At 40.0% G+C, this 27607-nt stretch overlaps 1 protein-coding gene across 1 annotated transcript in view; it reads left to right on the top strand.

Moving 5' to 3' along the window:
• Positions 1-27607, top strand: part of FREM1 (FRAS1 related extracellular matrix 1) — a 155990-nt gene that overhangs the window by 109437 nt on the left and 18946 nt on the right. The window contains exons 24-28 of the mRNA XM_027105887.1: positions 4573-4987; positions 10634-10835; positions 11553-11697; positions 20417-20546; positions 23114-23186. Coding sequence (XP_026961688.1) covers positions 4573-4987; positions 10634-10835; positions 11553-11697; positions 20417-20546; positions 23114-23186 — 965 coding nt within the window. The remainder of the gene's footprint in view (positions 1-4572; positions 4988-10633; positions 10836-11552; positions 11698-20416; positions 20547-23113; positions 23187-27607) is intronic.

Genomic DNA, 27607 nt, shown 5'->3' with positions numbered 1-27607 from the left:
GGGAACAGGTCCATAGAGAGACAGTAAACGAACAACAAGGGTTGAAAAGCATTGATTTAATCCAATCCCTTCATTTATATCTAGGAAAGCTAGTATTGCTTGAACACCTGTAATGCATCAGGCAGTGTTCTAGACCCTTTTTTGTGTGTATATCATTTCCCTTAAGCCTTACGCCACCACCTTGAGAGAGGTGTCTTGCTCCCATTTTATGGATGAGAAAACTGAGTTTCCAAGAGACAAAGAAAGTCACCTAAATTGACATAAGTAAGTATCAGAGCTGAACTTGGGCTGAGATCTCATTTTGGAGAGGTCTTTCCATTATACCTGGTTGTACCAAAAATTTGTGGACAATTTGTACTTGTGGGAAGGAACCTTCTCAATGTGTCATTCTGACGTTTGGCCAGCAGTTTTACATATTTATAGTGGAAGAGCCTAGCATCTGCTGAAGACCCTCCTTTTAATCTTGTCATTTCACTAACCCAATCATCGACTGCTGTGTTGTTTGTCAAGTGGCGCTCAACCAAAGCTGAAAGCCTGTTTTAATGAAAGTGTGATTATGGTGCTTTTTAAAAATTAAATATATGCAACCAATCTAATCACCTAAATTTATGTTGCTTGCTGTTAAATCTGGCAAGGAATTTGGCTGGGTAGAAGAGATAAATTCTGCGGCAGAGAATTTTCCCCCTTCCCTTTTTAATGTAAGCTATGGCAGCATTAATTAAACGGGGGAGTTTCATGGTCAGATTTTTACCTTCTGCAAAACTATTTTGTGAATCATAAATTTCTCCTGTATTGTTTGGTGCTGCTGGCCTGGAAGAAAGATTTGGCATCGCATTCTGGGACAGATGACACCAAGTGATTAGCAAGCTGACTTCAGCTGCTAGCAGCCGGGGACTAAAAGAACATGCTAATGTCCTCCATTTTGACATGCCGGCTGGACTTTTTTTTTTTTTTTTTTTTTCCCTGAAGAACTGGCTCTATTTATGATTCCATTTTTATCTTTTAAATGCCATGACAGATGGCAGATTCTTCAGCCAACTCTATTGCCAGGAAATGCAGAAAGCTTGAAAGCACCATGGTAATGGTGAAATCAGACCAGGCAGGCACCCCAGACAAATCTAAGAGTCATTCCCCAAATTTCATGAGACAGTGGTCATCTTGGCTATGTCTCTTCTCAAGGGAGGGGGGTGGTAATAAAGGAAATGGGACCCACAGAAGGAGCTGCTCCCTCGATACCACCAGCTTCTTAAGCTTGGAGTGGATGCCATAACAGCAATGGCACTATTGTTTTAGAACTTGAAAATATGTTTGGAAGGTTTCTTTTGAGGGGGGTGGTAGTGCAGCATTTGTAGGATCATCTGGTCAACCTTTGTAGACACGAAGCACTGACCTTGTCTCACTGGTTCTGCTAGGCTTTTTTTTTTTTTTTTACTGGGAAGCCAACCATGACCATCCTCCCTGTCTCTCTCTCTCTGATAATGTTCTCTGCCTGTGAGTAGTTTGCATTGTTACTGGTGAAGGTGGAATGATATGTGTGATCCAGTCCTGTTGAGACATTGTGTCCTTTTCACCACTGGCTTCTTAGCTTTCAGTCAGTGCAGACAGCTGCCTTGGGGTCCCAGCTGGGAACGCTGGCCTCAGTAAACATATTTCTTACTCTTACATGGTCCCTCTCCCGCTCGCCCTCATTCCCATCTGTCTGATGGCAGGCTGCCGGTTTCCGACATGGTCAAATGCCCATCAGAGGCAGGGAGGAGTCTGCGATGGACCACCTGGATCAGGAGAAAACTTCAGTGCCCCCCACACGGGTCACACACACAAGGATAAATGCGGCCGCCTCGAGACTGAGCTTGGAGGACCTTGTTGGGCATTTTTGGAATTCAGTCTCCAGGGAAGAAAGTCAGAATCTGATACTCAAAATGACTGCCTCTGATGAGCCCGTGGCAGTCGCTGGGCCTCCCCCTTCACCTCCTTGCCCCTGAGGGCTGCCTCTCCCCTTCCTTCTTTTTCCTTCTCCACCAGTATTTGACCTGCTTTTAACGGGGCACAAAGACTTGAATTCCACAATTAATGCTAATACTAGAAATACATGTCCTCTGGCTTAAATTTTTGCTCAACTCTAAATGGCTAATTTAAAACTCTCCACAAGAGCATGTGTGGATATAGGGATCTGGTAGGGAATAGACAGCCACTTTATTGTGAAAGAGGGCAAAGTTGGAAGCCTGAAACGTGTTTCTGGAGGGGTTAAGTGAAAAAAGGAGAAATTGGAGGCCCTGAGGGAATGCCTAGTCTCCTTATTTTACCTCTGGTCAGATGATAGGCTCCAGGGAGGAAACATGAAAAAGTTAACAGGAAAACAGTGGAATAAAGGCATAATTCCACGAAAAGCTGCCCCTGAGAAACAGACCATGATTTTTGTACCTAAAAAATGTATATCGCTTGATCTTTGAAACTGTCAAGGTGACTAGTAAGTAAAAAGTTGAAGTACACACACAAATATTTTTCTAGGTGTGCTTTTTTTTCCTTTTTTAAAAAATAATGAATTTTGCAAACACTTCATGATCCAGCAACGAAATTACCCAAATGTATTGTTTTGTTTTAAGGAAGCTATGTGATTTGGCTCAGTCTACAATTCTAAAGTTAATTCAGTATTCTTTTCCAAACTGTAAAAATAATGCTGTGGACAAAACCAGGTCATATTCTTTACAAGACAAGGTGTGTGAAATGTCAAAAATGTGCTTTATCTGTAGTACTTCACTTAGCAATTTTAACTTTTTAGACAAGAATTTCTATGCATCACATCCTATTTTCCTTGTAGGCAGTCTTATCAACTAGATAATTTGAAAGCTCAAAATTTTTAGCCTAGCCTTCAAAGCAAAATCTGTATCAGCCAAACTCATCTCTTACGTTTTGTTCAGCTGCTTTTTTTCCCTGAGTCCTTCGCCTCAGGCAGGCTGGTTGCTACATGACGCCCACACAACCTGGTTTCAGGTTCCCTCATGTTCAAAAGCAAAGCATCAACCTTCCAACCCTGGAGGATAAGACACATTTTGTAAAGAATGAAAAACTTGGTAGTCACATTTGTCAGATTAGTAAAGATAAACCCCATGTCTTCTCTAGTTTTGAAAAAGAACCTCCTAAGTAAATTATTATATAATTTAATGTTATATGCCACAGCAACAGTTTTAGACATGTTTACATCCATGGAATATAAGAGTATCTCTCTCCCCCATGAATATTTCAAGCACCTGGTACATGGAGAAAAACGAATAGACAAAACTCTGTGATTATTTCAAAGTACATTTCTTTGGCCTACGGTGAATGTGTCAGTTCCATTTGAGTAGTGATTTCCTAACTTGTTGGAGTTTTAATAGTGCATTCTGTGGGCTTAATTTCATGATGGTCTCCATTGTCCTTCAAATAGAAATTACATGTTGAAATGTTCTAAAGATCATTTCAATTAGTTTAATTTTGAGATTGGCAGTGCTGGGTGGAATGTGATTTAGTGATCAATATAATCAGAAGCACATTATGGTATCATAGAACCCGCGATTGTAAGAAAGATTTTGCTCACCTTGGATTTGTATCATTTCAGTTTTCTCTTTGTAGGTCTGCAGTGGTACTCAGGCACCACAACTCTTTCTTAGTGGACTGCTAAACCAGCATTTATTAAAAACTCTGTAAGAGCAAAAGGTGTGAGGTCAGAAAACCTGGGTTCTGGTCCCAGCTGTCTCCTACCTGCCTTATGATCTCCTGCCACGTTTCTGAACCCCTGTGCTCTAATTTTCTTTTCTTTAAAGCAGGGGAATAATCGTTATCTAATGGCTCTCCCCCATATCTTGTCAGGGGCAAATGTGGAAGCTCAAAGAAAAGTATATGAATTGAGTGAATTAGCCAAATTTAGCCCACTCAGCATTTTATTGGATGAGCTTCCAATGATCAGTCTTAAGAGTTTAGCTTATTATAGCACAGGGAGATCAGCTTGGTGCTTTGTGACCACCTAGAGGCGTGGGATAGGGAGGGTGGGAGGGAGACGCAAGAGGGAGGAGATATGGGGTATATGTATATGTATAGCTGATTCACTTTGTTATAAAGCAGAAACTAATATACTATTGTAAAGCAATTATACTCTAATAAAGATGTTTAAAAAAAAGTTTAGCTTATTAAATTCTCACCAAAAAATACAGTTGCAAAAGTCTATATATATAAAATGAGTGTACTCTTCAAACTAGTGCAGTGGATCTGAAAGGATGTGAAATTCCTATTTGGGGCAAGGAATTACACTAAGTACTGACAAGCCTGAGAAATATCATTGGCACACTCTGCCCCATCATGTGAGTTACCATCAATGTTGATGAAAGTACTTTGGGAGTTAGAATGGTCCATTTGTGCATTACCCAGTGATTGGTTTAATGGATAGAATAGTGTCCTCCTGAAAGATCCACCCTTCAGTTTTCATTTTCGTCCCAACACGACATATCCTTTAGTAAAGGTGTGTATTGTTATCATTTCATTCCAGTAGATGGTGACACAAGAATCCATGTTGAAGGCTACCTTGCCTCTCTTTGCCAGATTCATCGTGAGCAATGGACTGCAGACCAAGCCTGGGGTGTTTGAGATCACACTGGAGACTGTGGACACAGCCTTACCCGTGGTGACCAGGAACAAGGGGCTGAGACTGGCTGAAGGGGCCACGGGTCTCCTCTCCCCTGACCTCCTTCAGCTGACCGACCCTGACACTCCAGCGGAGAACCTCACCTTCCTTTTGGCCCAGCTTCCACGACACGGCCAGCTCTACCTGCAGGGGACAATGCAGCTTCCACACAGTTTCACTCAGCTGGACGTGGACAGCGGGCATGTGACCTACAGGCACTCGGGAGGGCACTCTCGCACCGACCGCTTTACTTTCGTGGCCACGGATGGGACAAACCAAGGCTTTCTTGTGGATGGGAGAAGGTGGCAAGAACCTGTTTCATTCACCATCCAGGCAAGTATGACAAATACATGGTCCTTGGCCAGAGATGTGGAGAGAACGACTTCCAGGAGAACTGTTGCCTTATTTCCTTCCTTCTTTCATTCAAATGTGTAGTGTGTGTCTACAGTGTGCCAGGCACTAAGGAAGGCACCAGGCATGTTAATATGAACAAAACAGTTGTGCTCCCTGTGTACAGGCTAATGACTGGCCTTTGGAGTCAGTGGTGGTACAGAAAGGACCACAGAACATGGGCTTTGGAGTCAGACACACCTAGGTTGGAATTTCTGTTTTAAACATTTTAATAGCTGTGTGACCTTAAAAGAGTTCTTTGACTCTTCTGATTCTACTTTGCCTTCTTTGAGAAACAATCCTTACACATTATGGTGAGAATTAAATAAGATTAGGTATCTGAGGTACTAGCATATTGCCTGAAATACATCAGATATTCTGTCTCTTGTGATTACTGTAACAACATCTAGCTACACTATTATGTTGATGCCTTTTGGTCTGTGTTATCTACTGGCATTTTAATGGTTTTCAAGTAAACACATGGAAACTTACGAAGCAGCATCAATATTACACATGTATTAATGGTGGGGATAATAACGGTAGCAGCTACAATTTTTGGAGTGTTAACTGTAGGTCGGACCCGCTTTCCATAAATCTCATTTAATTTTTATAAAAATCCAATGAACTAAGTTTTATTACCTCCATTTTATAGATGGTCAGGAGTTCAAAAGTTTGGTCAAACACACATAAAGATCTCAAGCCTTTTTGATCCCCAATACTGTGTCCTTTCTGTGGTACTACGCTGCCACAGTTGTGTTGACTGTTACGATGGTTCTTGGAGGGCATAATGTGTGTTTCTTTTTTAGTCAAAACACATCAAGTATGTTCTGGCTCTCAAAGCCTTGAATCCAGTCTCCTTGGATATAGTTCACCCTGTTCTACACACTTCCACCAACAGCAAAAAAAGATGTAAATCTGTCTCTTAATTCAGGATACATTCTGATTATGTAAAATAATAATAATTTTCCCTTGCTCTTTCATCTCTGTCTTAGAGTTCTCCAGAGAAACAGAACCAAGAGGATGTATATAATTTATATACATATAGATTATGAGAGAGAGAGGGGGAGAAAAAGAGAAAGGGAAAGATTGATTCAATTGATTTATGTTCAGGAATTGGCTCACGCAATTGTGGGGTCTGACACATCCAAAATCTGCAGCGCAGGCCAGCAGCCTGAAAATTCCAGCAGGAGTTGATGTTACAGTCTTGAGTCCAAAGGCAGTTTGGAGGCAGAATTCCTTCCTCTTCAAGAGACTTCAGTCTTCTCTTAAGGCCTTTAAGTGATTGCATGAGGCCCACCCACATTATAGAGGGTAATCTGCTTGACTCAAAGGCAATTGATTGAAATACTAGTCCCATCTAAAAAACAAAAAAATGCCTTCACAGGAGCATCTAGCTGGTGTTTGACCAAACAACTGGACATCAAACCCGGCTGAGGTGACATATCAAATTAACCATCACAGTCTTTATCTAAGGTGGGATCTGAGGAGGAAGGTGGGGAATTACGATCACATGGAGTGGTTACAAGATGAATCTTTGGCATGAGGGAGGTCCAGAAAGTGGAATGAAATTATGATGTACTAGGAGAAAAGAGAAGGTGTTGGTAATATTGGTACAGTATGTAAGAAGTACTTTGTACATAGTAAAATTACTCTGTTTCTTTTTAAATTATGTTTTACTTGTTGTTAGTTTCATCCCACTCTTCAGTCTGTTAATATCTTTTTCTTGACCCCTGACCCCCCACACAATGTAGAGAAATGTCACTGTACTGCCCAACCTGGAATAATGTTCTGATCTATTTGGTTGCAAATTTGTAGGAGTTACTAATTCTGAGTGAAGGCATAAGAGTTCCGCACTACACTCCAGAACAGAGAGGGAAAAGGGGGTACAGTTTGAAGAGAGTACCAGAACTTAAATCAGGTTTCTCCCAACACCAATAATATCTTAAAGAACATGGTTATCATAGGAGAGTTATCTCTTGGAAGTTGTAGAATTTACTGATAGGGAAATATTCAATACTTGTTGTAAAGGTTTTTCATTAAAAGTACAAGGGTTTCCTTGCCTTGTGTGTTAAAAAGCAAGCAAGCAAACGAACAAAAAACCTCACAAGGAAGGCCTCAAACTTTCTCCCACAATTCCCCTGAACTTCCTGGTGTCTCTGAGCCAAGAAGTCAGACAATTTAGGAAATGACTCACCCCTCCAGCAGTGCAGGAGAGCGACCTCCTCAGTCTCTTGCTTTTAAGAGCTTTTTCTGGCAAGACAATAGACGTCAACCACCACTGAGGGATGAATTGGTCCAAATAGGTCTACTAAGCATGGGTGCACTACTGTTAGGGTCCCAACCTGGCTAACTGAGGGCAAAGCTACTGGATTTAAACACAAAACTGATACCAGCAGGCACTAATCTGACATTCATTTTGTAGGAAATCATGTCTATCCGACCAAGATTCTGCAGTCTTTTTTTTAACTGAAGTATAGTTGATTTACAGTGTTGTATTAATTACTGCTGTACAGCAAAGTGATTCAGTTATATGTATATTTACGTTCCTTCTTTTTTAAAATATTCTTTTCCATTACACTTTATCATGGAATATTGAATATAGTTCTCTGTGCTATACAGTAGAACCTTGTTGTTTATCCATTCTGTATATAATAGCTTACATCTGCTAATCCCAACCTCCCACTCCATCCTTCCCCCAGCCCCTCTCCCTTAGGGGACCACCAGTCTGTTCTCTATGTCCGTGAGTCTTATTCTGTTTCGTAGATAGGTTCATTTGTGTCGTATTTTAGATTCCACATATAAGTGATGTCATATGGTATTTGTCTTTCTCTTTCGGACTTACTTCACTTAGTATGATAATCTCTGGTTGCATCCATGTTGCTGCAAATGGCATTATTTCGTTCTTCTTTGTGACTGAGTAGTATTCCATTGTGTGTGTGTGTGTGTGTGTGTGTGTGTGTGTGCGCACACCACATCTTCTTTATCCATTCATCTGTCAATGGACATTTAGGTTGTTTCCATGTCTTGGCTATTGTGAATAGTGCTGCTATGAACATAGTTATGCATGTTTCTTTTTGAATATAGTTTTGTCCAGATATCTGACTAAGATTCTGCAGTCTTGGTGTAATGATTCCTGTCATCTTTCTTAAAAGGAGACAATGGGAGTGGGAGTGAGGGAGAAAGGACCAGCATCACTGCTTTCTAAGGTTTAGGCAAGTGTGAGATGATTTTTAGTAAATCCAACACAAGTGATCATAAGGATGTAGCCTTTTTAAAAAAATGTCTTATACTCCAATATTTTAAAATGCTTCTGTTATACTGATCCAAAAGACCTGCTTTTGAAGAAACTAGAAATTTAATAAGACTAGAATAGATTTTAACACAAAGTAGGACTGAAGACACAACAGGGGACCATGTAACCGGAGTGTAGATATTAACAATTTTTTTAAAAACAAATGAACACAACAGGCATTTATTCATTTTGTAATACTTTTATTTTTAAGGAAAATATAACATTAAAAAAAATCCCTATACTCAAGTATTTACCAACTTTGAGTATTACTTACATGGCTTGAAGTATTTGCATTTTTCCTCTCTTGACATTGACCGTCCTTCCTACTAGTCACCTTGGAGCTTCTCCCCCAGTGGCCATGATAAGTGTTTGACCCTCCACCTCCCACCCAACCTCACAGCTCTGAGGGTGCTATCCACACTTTTTTAGGAGAGGAGAATGACTAACTTTTGAAAGTGTTTGTTGCTATTTCAGCTTATAAAATAATTGTTGTAAAGAATTCATAAACTACAGAAAAGGACAAAAAAATAACCCTTCGTCATCCTACTGCTGTCAGTGGCTCCCTTGCATTCTTTTATTGCAATAAAAAAAAGGATGATATTATATGTACTATTATGCATATTGCCTGTTTCCACTCATAAAAATTTCCTCATGTCATTAAATCTTCCTTGAAAACACAATTTTTAAAGGCTGCATGGCACTCAATCTCAGGCAGAGGTGTTTTATAAATCCCCTGTTGGACTTTTATGTTTTATGGAATTTTTTGTTAATTGCTATTACAAATTATATTTTAGTCAACATCCACATATATATATATTTGCGTACATATGTATTTCTGTAGGATGCATTCAAAAACTGAAAATTTTGGATCACAGTATGTGCACATTTTTAATATACATATACGTCTAATTTATCTCCAGAAAATTTTCACTAATTTGCATTTGTACCAGCAAAATATAAAAATGTCTGTTTTTCCAAACATTTACCAACATGAGGTATGATTACGTTCTTTAATCAAAAAGCAGTTTGCCAACTTAAAAGGAAAAAAAATTTTGGTTATTACAAAATTCCATACAGAAATACTCAAAGGAGAAGCGGTAATTTTTCCTCATCCCAAGACAAATGAACAGGTTTGTGCAAATGCTCCCAGAATTTTGTCTATGTCTGTATGAACATATATATGTATTTGTTTTGATCAAAAATGGTAGTGTAGTTGTCTCCTATTCGGCAACTCGCTGGGTTTTGTTTTTTGGTTTTTACCAGTTAACGTTGAATTGTGGGAATTTTTCGTTACTAGTTTGTCCTGCCTCCTTTTCTTATTAATAGCTGAATAGCAGTTTATCACATGATCATACACAAAAATATATATAGTCTTATCATTGACACTCTTTGGTAGAATTACAAGAGGATCATTTGAGGTAAATAAAGTTAAAATTTGAATGATTAGGAGTGAAGGGAAGTACAAGTGTCCTTGTACCTCTTTTGTGGTATCAGTGATGAATTGTGCTAATTCATCCTAAAATGTTCCCTCCATAACCTATAAGAGTCATTTTGAAGAGGGACTGAGCTCCATAGGATACCTGAATGAGGCCCTTTGTAGTGTTTGAAACTATATATCTCTTTCACTCAGGAGTAGTTGCCCATCACAATCTTCACAGATTGAGTCTACCTGTTTAGTTACCCGGTTCTCACTGTCAATAAAACAAATATGCAAGTGCCTGTAGATAAGCACCTTTCACTTTTTTTTACTGAGGTATTTTTATTTCTACTCAACGTTTTTGCTATCTTAACAAAGACGTGACAAAAAAAAATGTTCAATGCATTTGTAAAACCTTACATGTTTTCTTCTGTAAGTCACCAAACACTGGGAAAAAGGGGAAATCCTTCTGTAGAACTAATATTAAGTTTGCAATACAATTCTTGGGTCAGTTTTAATGTATTCATTCAACAAGTATTTCCTGAGCTTCTGTTATAGCTGGGCATTGTGCCAGGTGCAGGGAATAGTTGGGGAGAAAAAGACATGTATCTGCCCTCAGGGAGTTTAGGTCCTAATGGGGTAGTCAGACGATGGACAAATAAATAAAGCTGGGTCAAAGTTTACAGTAGAAAGTTGGCCTCTCTTCCAGGCACTATGATATTTGCTGAGAATATTGTGAATGAGATAGTTTTCAGCAGAAATTAACCAATAAGGAATCTGAAATTCAGGAGCGTTTGTCATCATTGAACCATTAAAGCCCTGTGTTGCTTGGGGATGAGAAGCCTTTGTATAACACTGTGTGTAATTATTGGTCATGCAGGTGGACCAGGTGGACAAAGCAGCCCCCCACGTCACACATTTGCATTCCCCTTCTCAAGTGGGGCTCCTGAAAAATGGTTGTTATGGGATTTACATCACTTCCCACGTGTTGAAGGCATCGGACCCCGACACTGATGGCAATCAGATCATCTTTAAGATTTTACGAGGCCCCCAACATGGACATCTGGAGAATACAACAACAGGTACTGCCTTCCTTACTCCTTGTAATTGCTCATTTTAAAATACCCAGTGGCTGGCAATGCTAGACAGTAATTTAATTAAGTGCAGGCCCATTTGGTAAACACTCCCCAGGGCTTCCTGATAGATGCAGTTTATAAATCAATATAGGTGCTAAAGAGGGTTTGAAGCTGAGTTTTCCTAAATTCATCTTGAGTGGGAGAACTAAATACTGATACACAGTTGTTTATTGTTTACAACTTTTTTTTCAATAACCAGATCGTAATATATTGACAGGAACACACATTGTCAGGACCAAATTCATATTTGTGACTCATTTTTTTCTGTCATGAATTCCAAGGTGATGTAAGTTCATTAAAAACAATTTTTTTGGTGTAAGTTTTCTCTGGATTGTATCTTATTTCTGCTTTATGAAGACAATGATCACAATATGTCACTAAACAGGATGGCACAGAATTTTAGATTTTATTACTATATTTTCCTACTCCCTATCTATTTTCATATTTAAGGTACAATATTTCTGAGACAAAGTAATTTGGAAGCCTAATTTAAGTTCATTGAATTTGAATTTTAAGATAGTTACATTTTATTAATTTCTTTAAAAAATATACTTTGGCTATTTTTAAAGAGGAGTTTGAAATAAAATAGCCATAAAATTGTATCAGCTCTTACCTAATATTTTGTTTGATTACCAGTGAAACTCATTTACTTCTTTTTTGTAGGTGAATTTATCCATGAGAAATTTAGCCAAAAGGACTTAAACAGTAAGACCGTTCTTTACATCATAAACCCATCTTTGGAAGTAAATTCAGATACCATAGAATTTCAAGTCATGGACCCCACGGGGAACTCTGCCACTCCTCAAATGTAAATTCTTTTGCTTATTCAATAGTCCTGCATATAATGTCCAGAATGTATCTTATTAGGAAAGCGAAATGTTATTTTTTAATCAGAATCTAAGAGGACAAATTGATAGATTATTTCACAAGCTCATAGAATTGATTTTGGAGAGGGAAACTTCTATTACTGCTTGATAATGGGAAAGCCAGTAGCTTCGCAGAATATGGAAACGTTAAAAAGTTAAGTTCATTAACTTAACTGGGTCATTCATTTTATGCATGCATTTACAAATGCATATCCTTTCACACCCACAGAGGTTTCTGTCTTGACGATTCACTGGCATCCAGGACTGAGCTTGTAGGCTCATGTACAAACCATGCAGCAAGAGGTCACTCTAGGACCGTGTTAGTAACCACAGTTTCCTAAATCTAAATCTCTAAAATATCTAGAACTGGGAAGAATGAGGAAGTCAGGAAATGCTAGCAAAACATCTTCTCTTCCCAAAAACCCAAGCAATAACTAGTGACTGCTTTTGTAAGTCAGTAAACCTACCATAGGTAAGGTGAAGACAGTACAAAGAGGAAAACAGACTTGGGGAGATATTAAGTGATACTTAGAATTTGTATAAAGTGTATGTCTTTCAGAATAACCAGAGTAACAAACCCTCAAAATTAACAATATTCACAGACCATAGTAATTTCACTCACCAGGTCCCTATTCTAAACTTTTTTGGAAGGTGTACCTTGAGTAACTTGCCAGCTGTCAGATGATCACAGAAAGGTTAGTCATAGCCCAGTTCTCCACGTGCAGTGTTTTTTCTTTCTTTTTAAGTTTGATACCCTTCCCAGTCACCTCGAAGGAAAGTTGTTCATTTATCCTAGTTTTAGTATTTACCTTATCCTAGTCAAACTACGTCCCATAAGTGAGGACAGCTCCTTTACGGGGCTTTTATGACAGAATATGGACAAAGGAAGAAAATAAAAATTGAGAAATTCACCTCTGCTCCCTTCATTCTTGCTTTTTCTTTCTAATCCTGAATTGTAGTCCCAATATCTGCCAGCAGAGGTCTCTGTAGTCATTGTTAGAAAAACACGTCTTTAACAAAACATGTTCCCAGGGTCCCACCTCTATTGCCTGCAGTACCTGGTCCAGATTTTTACCGAGTGGCTACTATAGGCCAGGTGTGCAGTACAAGAAGCTGGGAAATAGGTATGAGCAAGGAAGTCCTGTCCCCTGACATTAAAATACAATCATGGCGCTATAAAAGTAAAACAGCTGCCCACCTACCATTAAAATGCTCTTGCCTCGGGATTACAATCCTTATAGAAAATATATTACCTACTTGCAATTCAGACAAATGTCTTCCAATTTCCAAGGAAATTTTTTTTTTAAATCCTGCTCCAAAAATATTAATAAATTGATTTCACTTGCTTTTTAATAGTTCAACTAAAAAACCTAAGAATATTGATCAGACTTGCTACTCATCAAATGCTGACTGCTGGTCTTCCACATGAGAACACAGCATAGGTGCCAGAGAATTTTTTTCCCAAAATAGAGCTAGATTGATACTGCTTCACCTACATACCCTTTTCAGTCTTCATTGTTACCAAGGGCATTGTTTTGAAGATGATTTATGATTTTAAATAATCCTCAAACTTATTGCAGAATCACAGAATTTATAACCTTACTTGAGACTTTTAAAATAGGCTCCTACTTGTACTGGATACCTTTTTTCAGGTACTTACGCTGAAGTTGTTTCTAATTCAGCTTGTAATGATTGGAACCAGTGGAATATAATGTAAAATATGCCTACTGATGGTTAATCCCAAATAACTTTGATTTGATCTGACATATATTAAGTTGTCTCCTCTAGAGTGGGTGGGGGGAGGTGGAAACTACTCAGTGCTTATCTGTATAAATTTTGAAGGATATAGTTGGCCCTAACCTCATTTGTAAGTAGATGTTTTTTGGAACAAGAAGAACTTTTTCTTCCCAGCAGGAAACAAATGTTATGAATAGTGGTCTGTCTTCCCATGACAACCAGCAGGAAGCTACTTACACATACATTATAAATCACAGGCATTTACAATGTAGGTTTCTGCTCTAGTTCATTGCTCTTCGTTTAATCGTCAAAACCACCTTTAAGTTAGGTCCTATCATAATCCAGAATTTACAGGTGAAGAGTCTGAGGCAAAAGGAGATAGGAAGTGACTTTTCCAAGCTCATACACCTAGCTAGTGAAGGAGCTAAGATTTAGGTCCAGAAAGTACGGTTCTTGAGTCCATGGTTTTTCCTCACTGCGCTAAAGGACTTTTTGCCCACTTTTAATGAGTGTGCAGAAACGGCCTATAGGAAAAGAAGCAACAGACTCAGCTCCCTTCTTTCTCTCCAGTCTTTGGCCACCAAAGCAACAAGAAAGGGGGAATACTTACTCCTCAAGACCTTAAATGTAAATTACATTTACATTTCAATATGAGTGTGTACTCCATGGCTAAGGCACTGGGGGTTATGGGACAGATAATACACAATAAACCACTGGACTGAGAGCCAAAGAACAGGGTTTGAGCCTTGGCTCTCCCACTGACCTGGGTCAAGGCTTACTTACCTTAGTTATCTTATCTGTAAAGTGGGGGCAGTACTACAATTTCTTCAGTGGAACGAATGAGGTAAAACATATGTAAGCATCTTCTATATTTAAAGTCATTAACAAATGGGACCTGTGGTGGTGATTACTATTGTTGTTCATTCACAAGGGGGCAACAATTGACTGAAGAAGGATCCCAGAGACATTTGGTGGCCAGCTCAAGCCCATCTCTAGTTAGAACTTGACTCTGCGTTGATCCACAAAGTGAATAATCCATATGCTTGTTAGTCAATCAGCTAAATGCTGTGGAACTTTGTGTTCTTTTCTGGCTTAGACGGTATTAATAGATTAATATTCTGCATGTTTAAAGGGGTGGGACCTTCTATAACACAGCTGAAGAGACAGGTGGGTGCAATCTGGAGCAAAATGGAGGCTCTTTAAAGAACAAGAAGGACCCATGTTCAGGGGGAATTGTCCCAGAATCTTGATTGCTAGTAAGTTTTTGCCATGGCAGCATTTCTATAGAATATCATTCCTGAAGGGTCAATAGATATTCCGTTAGAAATAGTGTTTGCAAATCTTAACGTAATCAAGTTATTGCTAGCTAGCTTGCGGGCTGCTTAATGCATCAAATGCTAGAGTCACGAAGATGCTTGTATGCACTGGGAATCTTCGAGAGAGGGGTATAGTATACAACATATCTCAACCTGATTTGACTATAGAACCAAGACCACCCTACCCCAGAATAGCTCATGAAACAAGTTTTTCAAGGGATACATTTGGGAGACATTTTATTGTAAATAGAAGTTATTTTAGAACACTGAAATCCATGGAAATTTGCATCAAGATTTAGATTTGGTTAAGTGCCAAAATTTCAGGCACTGTGCTAGGCGCTTTTACGTATGTTGTCCAATTTAATCTACAAAACACAATCCTCTGAGGGTGATAAGAAAATCAGGCTCAAAGCATTTAAGTAATTGGCCAGAAGTCACTAAGTGAATGAATGGCAGAGGCCACAGTGCACCCTGACCTCAACGTGAGCGCTCATCTTATCGGCTCACGCCTTGGCGTGATTCGCTCATACGCCCACGACAGTTCTCTAGTCCGATGTGAATCTCAAGGTGGTCTGCATACCACCCAAACTCAGTTACACAGGACCACATAAAACACCTCTGCAGACCACAGAATATAGCTGACTTCTGACCAAGCCAGTTTCTTAACATGCATTCAGGGTTGACCTCTTCCTTGTGCCCACTGCAAAAAGGTGAACTTCAGAAGAAAAGCTGACCATTGCTGAAGTTCTGCATAACTCAGTAGCTGCTTCATGATTCTAAGCACTTTGATTCTTCTCCTGCCTTTGGCTACCCTCATTCTAGCTGTTCTGTTATTCATCCTTGGCCTTAAAAGAGAAGAGCCAAAGAAATCAAAAAAGAAAAGGAATTTCTAGCAGGCGAACTTGGCAATGCTTTAGCAGCTTTTATGAAACACATTGTAGGGGAAGAGTTTGAAACTCTTAGTTAGGTTCGGCTTTCATGTTACCTGCAAGCCAGAAGTTAAAGTATTTATCTCCAGACGAGATCTAAGAAACCACAGAGGAAGGGAAAGGAAATAGCCCTTATTAAACACCCACTGTGTACAGGTGCTTTATACATATTAACAAATTTTAGTTTGCATCATTTGACGTGAATATGATTCCCCTCATTTTAAAGATAATGAAAACTGAGGTCCAGAGAGACTAACTGACCATAATCACACACTAATAAGTGGTTGTGAGATGTGTCTGATTCCAAAGCACTTGTTGGGGGTACTAGCTGTGCTGCTTCCTGGCTAAACACTGTTTCCCCATTATCATGCGAGAAAGACAAATATGAAAGTGCAGGTGTTCATAGCATTTTTACTGAGCTTAATAGCATCCCCTTTGAGTTGATGTCTTAGATTGAACACTTGGAAAAATATTTTTTACCATTTCTATTTTCTTAAGTCATGTGCTACTTGATTATAAGTGAAGATCTAGTTATAAGAATAATTTAATCACAATTTTAGCTACTATAAAACCTTTCACTGAGAAGCTCAAAGTACTTAATGAGTATTCTTTAAGGTTCATTTAACCTCTTTGAAGTACAGACTCATTATTATTGCACTTCGGGAAGTGAGGAAACTGAGGCATAGAGCAGCCAAGTACCTTTTTTACACACCCTTGTTAACCTGGATTAATGTTCCATATCCCAAAGTAGAGTTTTAATCCCAACTGGTTCTTCTGGTCCATTGTTCCTTCATATAAATGAACCGAGTAGCCACAAAATAAAATATCAGAAAGTATATACTTTTGACTCTACTTCAACACTATTGACTACTTGGTCCAGACAATTCTTTGCTGTGGGGCAGTGGTGGAGGGTGAGTTGGGTGTCCTATACATTGAAGGATGCTTAGCAGCGTCCCTGGCCTCTACCCGCTAAATAACCAGTATCACCCTCCTCCCACTGTGAAAAACAAAGCTGTCTCTAGACATTGTCTGATGTTGAGAAGCGTGCACAGGCCTCAGAAAACAAGAAATCATGCTTTATGATAGAATGCTCTTTTACCAATGCCACCTTTCTCTCTAGTCCAATAGGAGCTAAAGAATCCAGAGTGAGTCAGGGCTAGAAAAAACACGTGAGGATCATCTAGTCTAGCTGTTTTTTCAGACTGTGTGAAATACGTTAATAGGGCTGGGGAGAAAAAAAGTTTCAGTGGTCAACTTAGCTTTTCAAACAGGAAGCTAAACAAGGTTCATTATTTCCTTTAACAAATACTTAGTGAGCTCTTACTATGTCTCAGTCACTCTAGAAGGGACTTGGTGATACATCAGTGAACCAAAGACCCCTGTTTACTTGGACTAAGTACCTAAATACTTAGCTAAGTTCCTTGGTACCTAAGTAAGTGAAATAGTATGGTATACACGATACGTACTTTGGAAAATGAAAGTTGGTCAGATTAAGGGGGATCACAGACACTGGATTTTGGGGACGGATTGCAATTTTAAATTGAGTGATTAAACGGATTTTCTCGTGCTTGACTTAGAGTTAGAGAGGGACCGGAAGTCCCATCCCGTTTAATTTCTACTCCTCCATCCCGTGTCTTTCATTCACGATAGTTGTTGGGAACCAAAATTTAGCTTATACATTAAAGAAAATGTTCTATTGTTTTGAGTCCCCACAGTCACTTAGGGAAGGTTTCTCCCCTGGGGATGACTTTCCCCATGAGGGACATTTGGAAAGTTCTGGAAACAGTTTTGATTGTTGTAACCAGAGGGGAGTGGTGTGGCTAAATCTGGTGGATCTCATGAGTAGAGGCCAGGGATGCTGCTAAACTTCTTGCAATGCACAGGACGGCCTCCCACCACAAAGAATCATCTGGTCCCAGATGTCGATAGTGTCAAGTTTGAGAAGCCGTGACCTAGGGCCTTAAGGAGTTCTCATGTCCTGCTAAGTGACTTGAAATGATTGCGTTGTGGGCTTCACAGAAAGTGTATCTATAAACTTAATTTCTGACTTCAGAGTGAGCTTTACTTTGTGATAATAGAAGGGAGGGATCATTAAAATGTGAAGATTTGAACCAACTCTTGTCTGCATGACACCTCGCAATCCAGAGCTTCCCACATTTCTTTCATGGGGTCCTGCACCTGGTTACCTACATGATACCAAGCATACGTCTGTGTGGCTTCTTTCAGGGAGAATTCCCAAGTGATTGACTACATCTCTTACTTTTCTTTCAGGTGTTTGTGTAGAGTTTTAGCAACTGCAGTCTCAGTGTAGAAAGATCTTCTTCAATACAATACTGCAGAAAACAAAAAACACATTCAAAACATGTGTCACACGTATCCTCTAGGTATGCAAGTGCTTCGTGACTTAAGTATTTTTCTGGAAAATATACAGCCCGGCTTAAATTTCATGGCTTTTCAATAGATCTTTATTATTTGTAGGGAGTAGTTTTAAGAAAATAAAGTAGAACATTGTGTAATGACAATCTTAACCTCTAAGCGTTATGAAGCATTCTAATGGTGTATCAGGGTTATGTACGCACTTTCCCAGACACCAAGACCCTTAATGCTTTGAAGCTGAACAACACTCTGCATGGTCCCCTTATGGATCTAGATCAACAATCAAATCACATTTCACTTTAGGCCTTGGGGTCACCTGGACCTGCAGAGTGACACTGATGAATTTTTGCTGGTCATGGTTAGCATTAGCAATGGATGGATTCTTAGAAGGTTGAACATTGAAACTCATTTGAACCTTACTGAGAGTTAGCTGAAATCCATCCCTGTGTATCTATTTCACTCCTTCCCATTGTTCCCATTTCCTCCTCTTTTATCTTTCCCTAATCCCTCTCGCTGATTTTGTTCTCCTTTCTCATTTATCTGGATCCTTTAGGAACTCTTTGCAATGTGTTATTTCTATTAGCATTTATAACATCCTTGTTGCTTGTTATCTTGTGATTCTTTAAGCAGTCTCTTATTTATGTCTTGATTTGAAATCAGTTGCGTCAAAGACCCATGAGGGGTCTTTGAATACTATTGAATATAAGGATCCTATTTTCATGTCAAAATTTTGTGAAGCCCAGCATGCCAATAATAATAAATTTCATATGTATTGATTGAATAAACATTCATACAAATTCATTCCACACTCCCACACTCCCCCTTGTCCCACTGGCCCAGGGTTGGTGGAGTAGGAGACAGTGCTACTGAGTTTGTTTCGCTCGTGAACTGAATCTATAGGATGTGACTGTGACACATGACTGGTACAAGGACATACAGTGATTATTAGAGGATAAACTTACTCTCTAATATGAATGATCTACAGGAAAGTCTGGAGAGCCCTGTGAAATTTGTGAATTCTATGCTCTACATAGTAGCACCCAGAATTTCTAGTTCTGAAAGGAAAAGAAAATTGTAAAGTAACTTTAAAAGTCTAGAGGAAAGAGCCTGAATCTAAGTGAAAGTTTGGGAATATAGTAAGGCAACCACTGAGGGTTTTGTGAATGGAGAATGAAAGGGAAATGAATAAAACACAAGCAATGGAAGTGGGTTAAATGATCATAGTGAAGATTGCTTATGTCTTTATTGCTGAAAGGTTACAGGGGGTAAAGGATGTAAGAACATATTTGAAGAGAAATGTTCAGGTGAAACATTTCAAGTTTTCTCACCTCAGAAAGGGAGACACTTCAGGGTAAAGATAAAATTGTAGTCCCCTGCTTGAGCTCAGACTGCAAGAGTCATGAAGAACTTCAGCTGGGAAGAAGAATGGTAGAGAAGGAATAGTACATTTGGTTTCAGATTTATACTGGGGATTCCATCTCTGCTGTCTGTTACCTTTGTCATAGCTTTTTGCCTTCGAGGTAGTTATTTAACCTCTCTAAGCTCAGTGTTCTTTTCTGAAGAAAAGAAAAGAAAAAGTCCCTCTCCATGCCATGGGATTAAAGAAGTCAGTTTCCATCACATGTCGGGCTTACTAAATATAGCGTGGGGAAAAAAGACCACCCTGTATTTAGCAAGTTTATCCTGTTGTATAGCTGCATCCAAGGTACATATTAGCGTAGCCCTTTTATATGCACAGAGGAAGGGACAGGTAATGCTTTAAAACACATGCACATTCTAACTCCTAGGCACATCCTCAAAGATATCTTGTTATTAAACTGAACCCAAGTTCAGAGAAGACCTGTGCCTGGAAATGATCTTGTTGTATTGATGAAGGAGGCCAAAAGATAGGAGAGAAGATTTCATATCAATGTCCTTTCCAAAAATGAACTTCTCCTTGAACTTAACACCTGCTCCTTTCCCTTCTGAAGATGCAAGTAGGAGTCTCTTTTCTATCACTAATAATTGTAAGACCTCTGATAGACTTTTAACCTTATTTCTGCACTTATAAATGGAATTCTTATCCATGCTCTACATCACAGCATTGTTAAGAGCAATAAATGAGACAGTGACAGTAAAAGTTCTTTGTGAGCTAAAACGTCCCAAACAAGTGTAAGGAGCTTGTAGCATTGGTGTAGGTTGATGAACCACTTCTGTCTCCCAGTGTGGACCAGTGGTTCAGCTTCCTACCCAGCAGAGGAGCCCCCCAGGCATCCATTATGAATTTCTCATGATTTTCTTTCTTCTTTTCCTTACATGCATAGCTTGGAACTGAAGTGGTCTCATATCGAGTGGTCACAGACTGAATATGAGGTCTGTGAGAATGTGGGCGTATTGCCCTTGGAAATTACCAGAAAGGGATATTCCATGGACTCGGCCTTTGTGAGTGTAAAGGTAACAAGTCTGTCAATTTTCAAGCTAAAACCTCGGTTGCTGGTTGGTGCCTTTGATTATTTCCTTAGAAAAATTCAGAGTAACTAAGGAAATTTCAAACTGCACGAGTGTTGCACTATTCCCGAGAGTCTAAGTACAAAACCTCCTTGTCCCTCCATCACTTATCTAGGTGAATTATCTCCTAGATAGGATATTTCTAACCCATTTTTAGTTTTTAAATCTGGTCTTTAACTCTTGAAGTTTGATTTCACAAGGGAGATCTATCCAACCTAGTGAACTTGGGCCAAACTCTGCTTTGGAAAGAAGAGTTGTAGGCAAATGTAAGTCCCCAAATGGCTTTCTCTTAGTATGCACCAAGACCATTTCCTGTGGTCTCAGTGGATGAAAAAATCAGGGAACACACCTATCGTAAGCTTCACCCAAGTCATGCAAAATTAAGAGACCATGTATCAATACAGGCACCCTGAAATATAAGGAATTTTCAATAATTATTTTTGGACTAGTCACCTGCCATTTCTTTACACTGCCATGGGCCGTGAAGCACAACCTATGGCTTCTAGAATTGAAAGATTTTTTTAGGAGTCACTATAAAAATTGCACTTCACGTGAACGAGAACATGAAAATCCTGTACATACGAATGCTGGTGAATGAGCCTGAAAGACTCCCCTCCTCAATCTAAGGAAAAAAGCAGTGATACTAGCTTCTGGGAAAAAAATGCCATCTCAGTTAAGTCTCAATTACAATAATAAGTTCAAATCACCCTCACAACCTCGTGCACATAAATCCTACTATATCCAGACTCAGTATTTATCTTTCTAGTGGGCATAGGGTCTTTTCCCCTGATCTGGGGTGTTTTATTATTGTTAAATCATCAGATAACTGGGTATCCCCTCTACTTTCCCAGTAGATAGTTTATGGAAAAAGAAAGAACCCGCCTGGATGGTTTTCTAATATTCTTCTGGTCCTCCATAAAAAGCACCATATGCTCCAGTCTGGAGTTGCGGGCCACAGAACCGTTCACCATGCCAAGTAGAAACAACAGACGTAGTGTGACGGAACCTTTTGTCTGCTTAAGCTGAGTGCACACAGTGAAGCTGCCAGCTGAGTCTGCAGGCCTTTCGCAAACAGCCCGAGTCCTTCAGGGACCACTCTGCTTACAGCACAGCCTGCTGCTTTAGCCTGGAGCCTATTGGCTGCTTGGCTGGGAGGAGGGAGAAGAAAGCACTCTTACCCTACGTCGTTTGCCCTGGTTTGAATCACACACCTGCACCGGACTCATTTCTGCAGCCACCTTGACTCAGCCCATTCCTTTTCCCACGTAGGATTCTGTAAGCTCAGTGGCGGTAAATACTAGGTAATTGCACGTGCAAGAACCACATGGGGAAATGTAACTCCCAGCATATGATGGGTACAGGTGTGCAATGGGCTGCCTTTCCACAGGGAAAGGTTGTTGGGGAGGAGCCTTGGCATTGTGGAGAAAGAAGAAATGGGAGCTTAGGAGGCAGTACTCTTCTTGAGCAAAATGTTTCCACTGCAGACCACTGACACATGTTAGGGCCTTTGGTTAGAAATGCAGATAATGTCTGAGGCCAAAGAAATAGGAATTTGCAAGTTTTTACTTGTGCCCTTCATCCCTTTGTAAGAAAGTGAAGGAATAGAGTAACTCACTTTCCTGAACATCTCATTCAAGGACCTCTTTTTCAAACCAGCTGAAGCTTCTTTTTCAAACTCCTTTTCAACCATATTTCAAACTAAATATGTGTTCTTCACACATATTTAGGCTCCTCTGGGGGAAGTTAAGGGCACGAGATGTCAGAGCCCTTAAATCACCTCTGTTCTTTAGCCCTGGGGGATGGGAAAAAGGGGTCAGCCAATTGTCTCTTTAGACTGGACCAATTTTTTTTTTTTTTTTTTTACAACTTACTTGAAGGAGCTTCTGAAGCCCTTGGTTCTGGGTGTGGATGGCCTTTGTGTGGCTGTTTCCCAGGACTGTCATCCCCACAGAGCCCTCATTCATGTCTGTGAAGAGGAATGGTTTCATCCAGATGCGAAAATGGACCAGACTTGTTTTAGTTCATCTGGTCTAAAGGCTTTCAGTGCCCTGAGCTCGCAGGATACCTCCAAGCTGGCTGACAGATCAGCACCCCGGTTGTCAGCAGTACCCACTTTTCCTTCTCTTCACTGCCCTTCTCCCTTCCCTCCAAGGCATTATTTTAGGACCTGGTTGGGGTAGAGGGAAGGCCATGAAATAAAATGATATTTGCAACAAAGAGAAATATACTGTTTAAAATTCACATTACTTTCTCCAATAACCAAATCATTTATAAAGGAGAAGAAAAAAATAAAAATAAAGTTTTATGTTTACTTCCATTGATATTAGTCTAGGAAAAAGTTAACTTTAAGGAAGATGGGTCAAAAATGATGTATTAGAATAAAAAAACCACTTAATGTTAAAAACAGATTTAAGAGCATGAGTTTAGTCTAGTATGAGATCAGACTAGATGTTTTTCTATTACAGAATATTTATTTTTATTAAAAAAAAAGATTTTGTTTTTCCCCTCTTAAGGTCAACCAAGTGTCAGCTACAGCTGGAAAGGATTTCACTATGACTCCATCTAAGCTGATTCAGTTTGACCCAGGTACGTTTTGCGTCTACACTTTGTTTCATGTTTTTGTAAGAAAGTCTGGAGATGGTGGAAAAGACAGACTATTATGCAACTTCAGCCAACTAGAAACTCCTCAGGGCACAGGATCACCCCTCTCCCAGAGAGATGAGTTTGTACTTGAGGCTTTGCCCCTCATATTTTATGTTATTACTAGTGAGTATTTATTTAAAACGAGAAGAGAGATCGTAACAAATAAAATATATAAAATATTAAGGCAAAAATCCATAAAAAATGCCATTAAAAAAATTGTTCAGAGGTCTGACACAAAGCTGAAATAATGTAATTGCCTCATATTTTAATGGAAATTTTTTGAATGTTATAGTCATGTGGATTCCTAAAGGGTCATTTCTAAATTATCTCTCTTGGAATAGGCTGATATGAACAGATTCCAGGGGAAATTATTATTTAATTAGATAACACCTGTTTTGTTTTAAGAGTTTGGAAAAATTTTGCTAGGTGCAAAAGGGAATACAAAAGCATGGAGCCTGTTCTCAAGGATGTTCTATCCTGTGAGAAATATAGACATGAAAACAACTCACTAATAGAGTACATTGTGACCCCAAGGATGTGCCATTGTTCTGGCTAAGGAAAATCCTGGAAGACTTCCTGGGGGAGTTGGTAGCAGAAGAAGGGGACTTAAACTGCAGGACAGACATTCATTTGGCTAACTGTGCCTTAAGTACCAAGGCGGGAGCCATGCCCCCTTTCCCTGGTTTCTGTAGATGGGAACCAGTAGCTCTCCCTTACTGCACTGCATGGTTGTCTCTCTTTCCCTCTGGTATGGAATGGACCTAGATCACCTGTCCAGGGACAAAAGGAAAAGGCCTTGAGAAGCAGCCAGGGCGTGTGGCTTTCTGCTCCCCTGCAGAGGAGGTGTTCTGCATTCTGAGAACAGGCCATCCAATCAAGACTTTAGCCATTGTCTGCCACTGACACATGAAATTTTGGGCAAAGGCAAAACAAAATGGCCTGAATACCATTACCACTCCAAAACTGACAACCTTAATATTAAACGTAGAGGAGGCTTCCCTGGTGGCGGAGTGGTTAGCACTCCACGCTCCCAGTGTGCGGGGGGCCTGGATTCAATCCCTCATTGGGGAACTAGATCCTACATGCATGCCGCGACTAAGAGTTCACATGCCACAACTAAGGAGCCCGCCTGCCACAACTAAGACCCAGCACAACCAAAAAAAAAAAAAAATTAAACGTAGAAAAGAAATGCCTTTCTGCAGTTTACCACAAGTTGTACAATGTTTAGTGACTGTATTAGTTTGCTGGGGCTACCCTAATAAAGTATCACAAACCTGGTAGCTTCAAAACAAGAATTATTTTTCTAATGGTTCTGGACGCTAGAAGTTCAAGATCATGAGGTGGGCAGGGTTGATTCCTTCTAAGGGCTGAGAGGGAATCTGTTCCATGCCTCTCTTCCATGCTCTGGTGCTTTGCTGGAATCTCTGGCCTTCCTTGGCTTCTGTTGCATCACCCGATCTCTGCCTTTATCTCCATAGGATGTTCTCCTTGTTTGTGTCTGTGTCCAAATTTCCCCTTTGTATACTGACACCAGTCATCATAGACTAGGGGTCCACTCTACTCTAGTATGACTCCATCTGAATTACATCTGTAATGCCCTTATTTCCAAATAAGGTCACATCCTGAGGTACTGAGAGTTAGGACTTAAACATAAGGATTTTTGAGTGACACAACTCAACCTATAACAGAGAGCCTTACATTTGACATGGAACAATCCCGATATTGTTATTGGCCTCCTTCCTGTGATATTTAAGTTTCTGACTTGCATAATTTTGTCCCTCAGACTGACCACCCTTGATGAGAAGAGCTATTCCTGTTATGTATTTGAAGTTTACCCTCGGGTTGCTGCAGGCTCTGGTTCTGATCAACCCTAAGATGAAAGGATTTGATGCATTGGCTCTGTGCTCTCTATGTACTTCATGTTAAGGCAGGTCCGGCCTTTCCTCTTTTCAAGAGGCAAGAGTGCTTGTCATATATCACCTTTATTATTTGAGGTCTGTTTGTCACAAGATCAGGAGTGATTTTGGCTTTTGGTGGATTTTGAGCAGCCCACCAGGTTCTCTGTTTGGATTGATAGGGACTAGAAGATATCACACTGGAGGAGCTCCTGGAAGCTAACTCTTGCAAGTCCCACTGGGTGAGGGAATGCCCATTTGCTTTCAAGAGTTTACATGCTGCTTCCAGTAGATACTAAAGACTTCTGAGGGTCTAAATCGTCATAATTTTAGAGATTATTTAGACTTTTTTTTTTTTTTTTTTTTTTTGGCGGTACGCGGGCCTCTCACTGTTGTGGCCTCTCCCGTTGCGGAGTACAGGCTCCGGACGCACAGGCTCAGCAGCCACGGCTCACGGGCCCAGCCGTTCCGCGCCATGTGGGATCTTCCCGGACCTGGGCACGAACCCATCGGCAGGTGGACTCTCAACCACTGCGCCACCAGGGAAGCCCTATTTAGACTTTTTTTTTGGCCACACCGTGCGGCATGCAGGATCTTAATTCCATTTCCAGGGATCGAACCTGTGCCCCCTGCAATGGAAGCGCAAAGTCTTAACCACTGGACCACCAGGGAAGTCCCTATTTAGACATTTTAAGAAAATAAATAAATATAGCTTATAAATGAAAAAGAAACAACACTTGGGTGTTCATTGCTTTGGAACTTATTAGCCAGAAACTGTTTCATAAGCTGATGTCTTCCTTTAGAGAATGTTAGAATTCCCCGTGTCCACAGGTCCTGTAAATACTTATTTACTCCCATCTTGTTCATCCTTGCCTCTTTCAGATCTGGTGTCTTCATCCCCATTCCCACCCCTTTCACCCAAAGCAACCTGTTCATTTCTTTAAAAACAGCAGCTTCCATGATTGGTGAGGAAACAGAGAGTGAGAAATCAAAGACAGTGGAATATCATAGGGTTTGAGAGCTCTTGGAGGGAGCTGAAGAGAAACTGAGGGACTTTTCAGTCTAGTGAGCTACACTCAAGTAAGCTTGCCTTGCAGCTTTGTACCAAACCAAAAGCTAACCCTGACTACCTTGCCTTCTGCTATTGTGAATAATCTTGAGTCAAGGTGCAAATATTCTTAAGAAAAATGATTGTTTTCCTTTAAAATAAATGTTCTTCAAAGGTTTGCTGCATTCTTAATTGAGACTTCATTGTGCCTGAGTCAAAATGTTTTCCAAAGAACAGCTCTCTCACGTGGCATTTGCTGAAAAACATTGAGAATATGTCTTTCAATAGTGAAATGTGTTTTGCGGGAAAAGATCCAGGAATGAACTCACTCTGTAAAGTGGGCTATGTCTGCATAACCTGACACCTCTCTCTCCTCTTCAGCACCTTTTGTTTCATGGGAACAGGGGGCCAGTTCATGCCTTCTGAAATTGTTTATAATCACCGTGATTTCACAAATACTTTGCACCTTGAAGGCTGGAGAGGAAGGAAAAAGAAAAACTAAGAAAGTTCTGATTTCTAATCTCATTAACCTAAAAAAGGAGGTCCTGTGTGCCTACCTGGTAGACATATAAACAAAGTTGAAATGCAGCAAACCAATCAAAAGTACTTAAATGAAACTTGGAATAGATCTTCTCTAACCATCTGGTTCTACTTCATAAGGTTTTACAAAAACTTTAAGGTTTTTTGGGGGGTGGGTGGGGCAGTGGGGGGAAGGGGTACTATAATTTATTAAACAGTTCTTAAAATAAGAAGGCAAATGGTTGGGGCTTGGGGAAAAAATTTTTTTTGTATTGGATTTTTATTTGAATAACACTTAACTTTATGGGCTTTGAGAGTCAAAACAGCTCTCTGAATATTAAAACCTTAGTATTCATATGCCTTCTTCATTGTCAAGTCTCTTTTCTCTCCATGCCAATTTATTACAACAGCTGCCTACGTGGATTCCCAACTTCTAGCCTCTCTGCTTGTCTGCCTGGGCCCCTAAATCTTCCCACATACCACTTTCAGGTTCATGTTTTTAAGACATCCATTTTCAAGAGCCTTCCCTGTTGCCTGTGGTTTAAAGTCTGAGTCTGACCCACCTAGTGTCGAGGGTTCTCTGCAGTCTGGCTATACCTACCACCTCTCTTCCTTGGCGTGACCTCTCTACTCCAGCCGGGTAATCTGCTCAGCCCTCCTGATCAAGGTCTCTGCTTTGCTATCTAACTGACTTTGCTTCTGTTGTTTTCCCATTTCCTCCCAGGTCCTTCCAACTGTGGAGCCCACATACATGTAGTATTTACCATCTATTCTGTACCTTGTGGCAGCTAATTATACACAACCTGGAATAATTGACTTTTTTGGTATTTACATCTTGTCTCTTCAAGAAGGTTTTAAATTCCTTTGTGTCAGGGCTTCCTTATGTTATACCTCTAGTATTC

The sequence above is a fragment of the Aethalodelphis obliquidens genome, unplaced genomic scaffold, assembly GCF_003676395.1.
Source record: "Aethalodelphis obliquidens isolate GAN/ISIS:26980383/991018 unplaced genomic scaffold, ASM367639v1 scaffold7, whole genome shotgun sequence".
Taxonomy (NCBI): domain Eukaryota; kingdom Metazoa; phylum Chordata; class Mammalia; order Artiodactyla; family Delphinidae; genus Aethalodelphis; species Aethalodelphis obliquidens.
The sequence above is the reverse complement of the archived record's forward strand: the minus strand, read 5'-3'. Positions and strand labels throughout refer to the sequence as shown.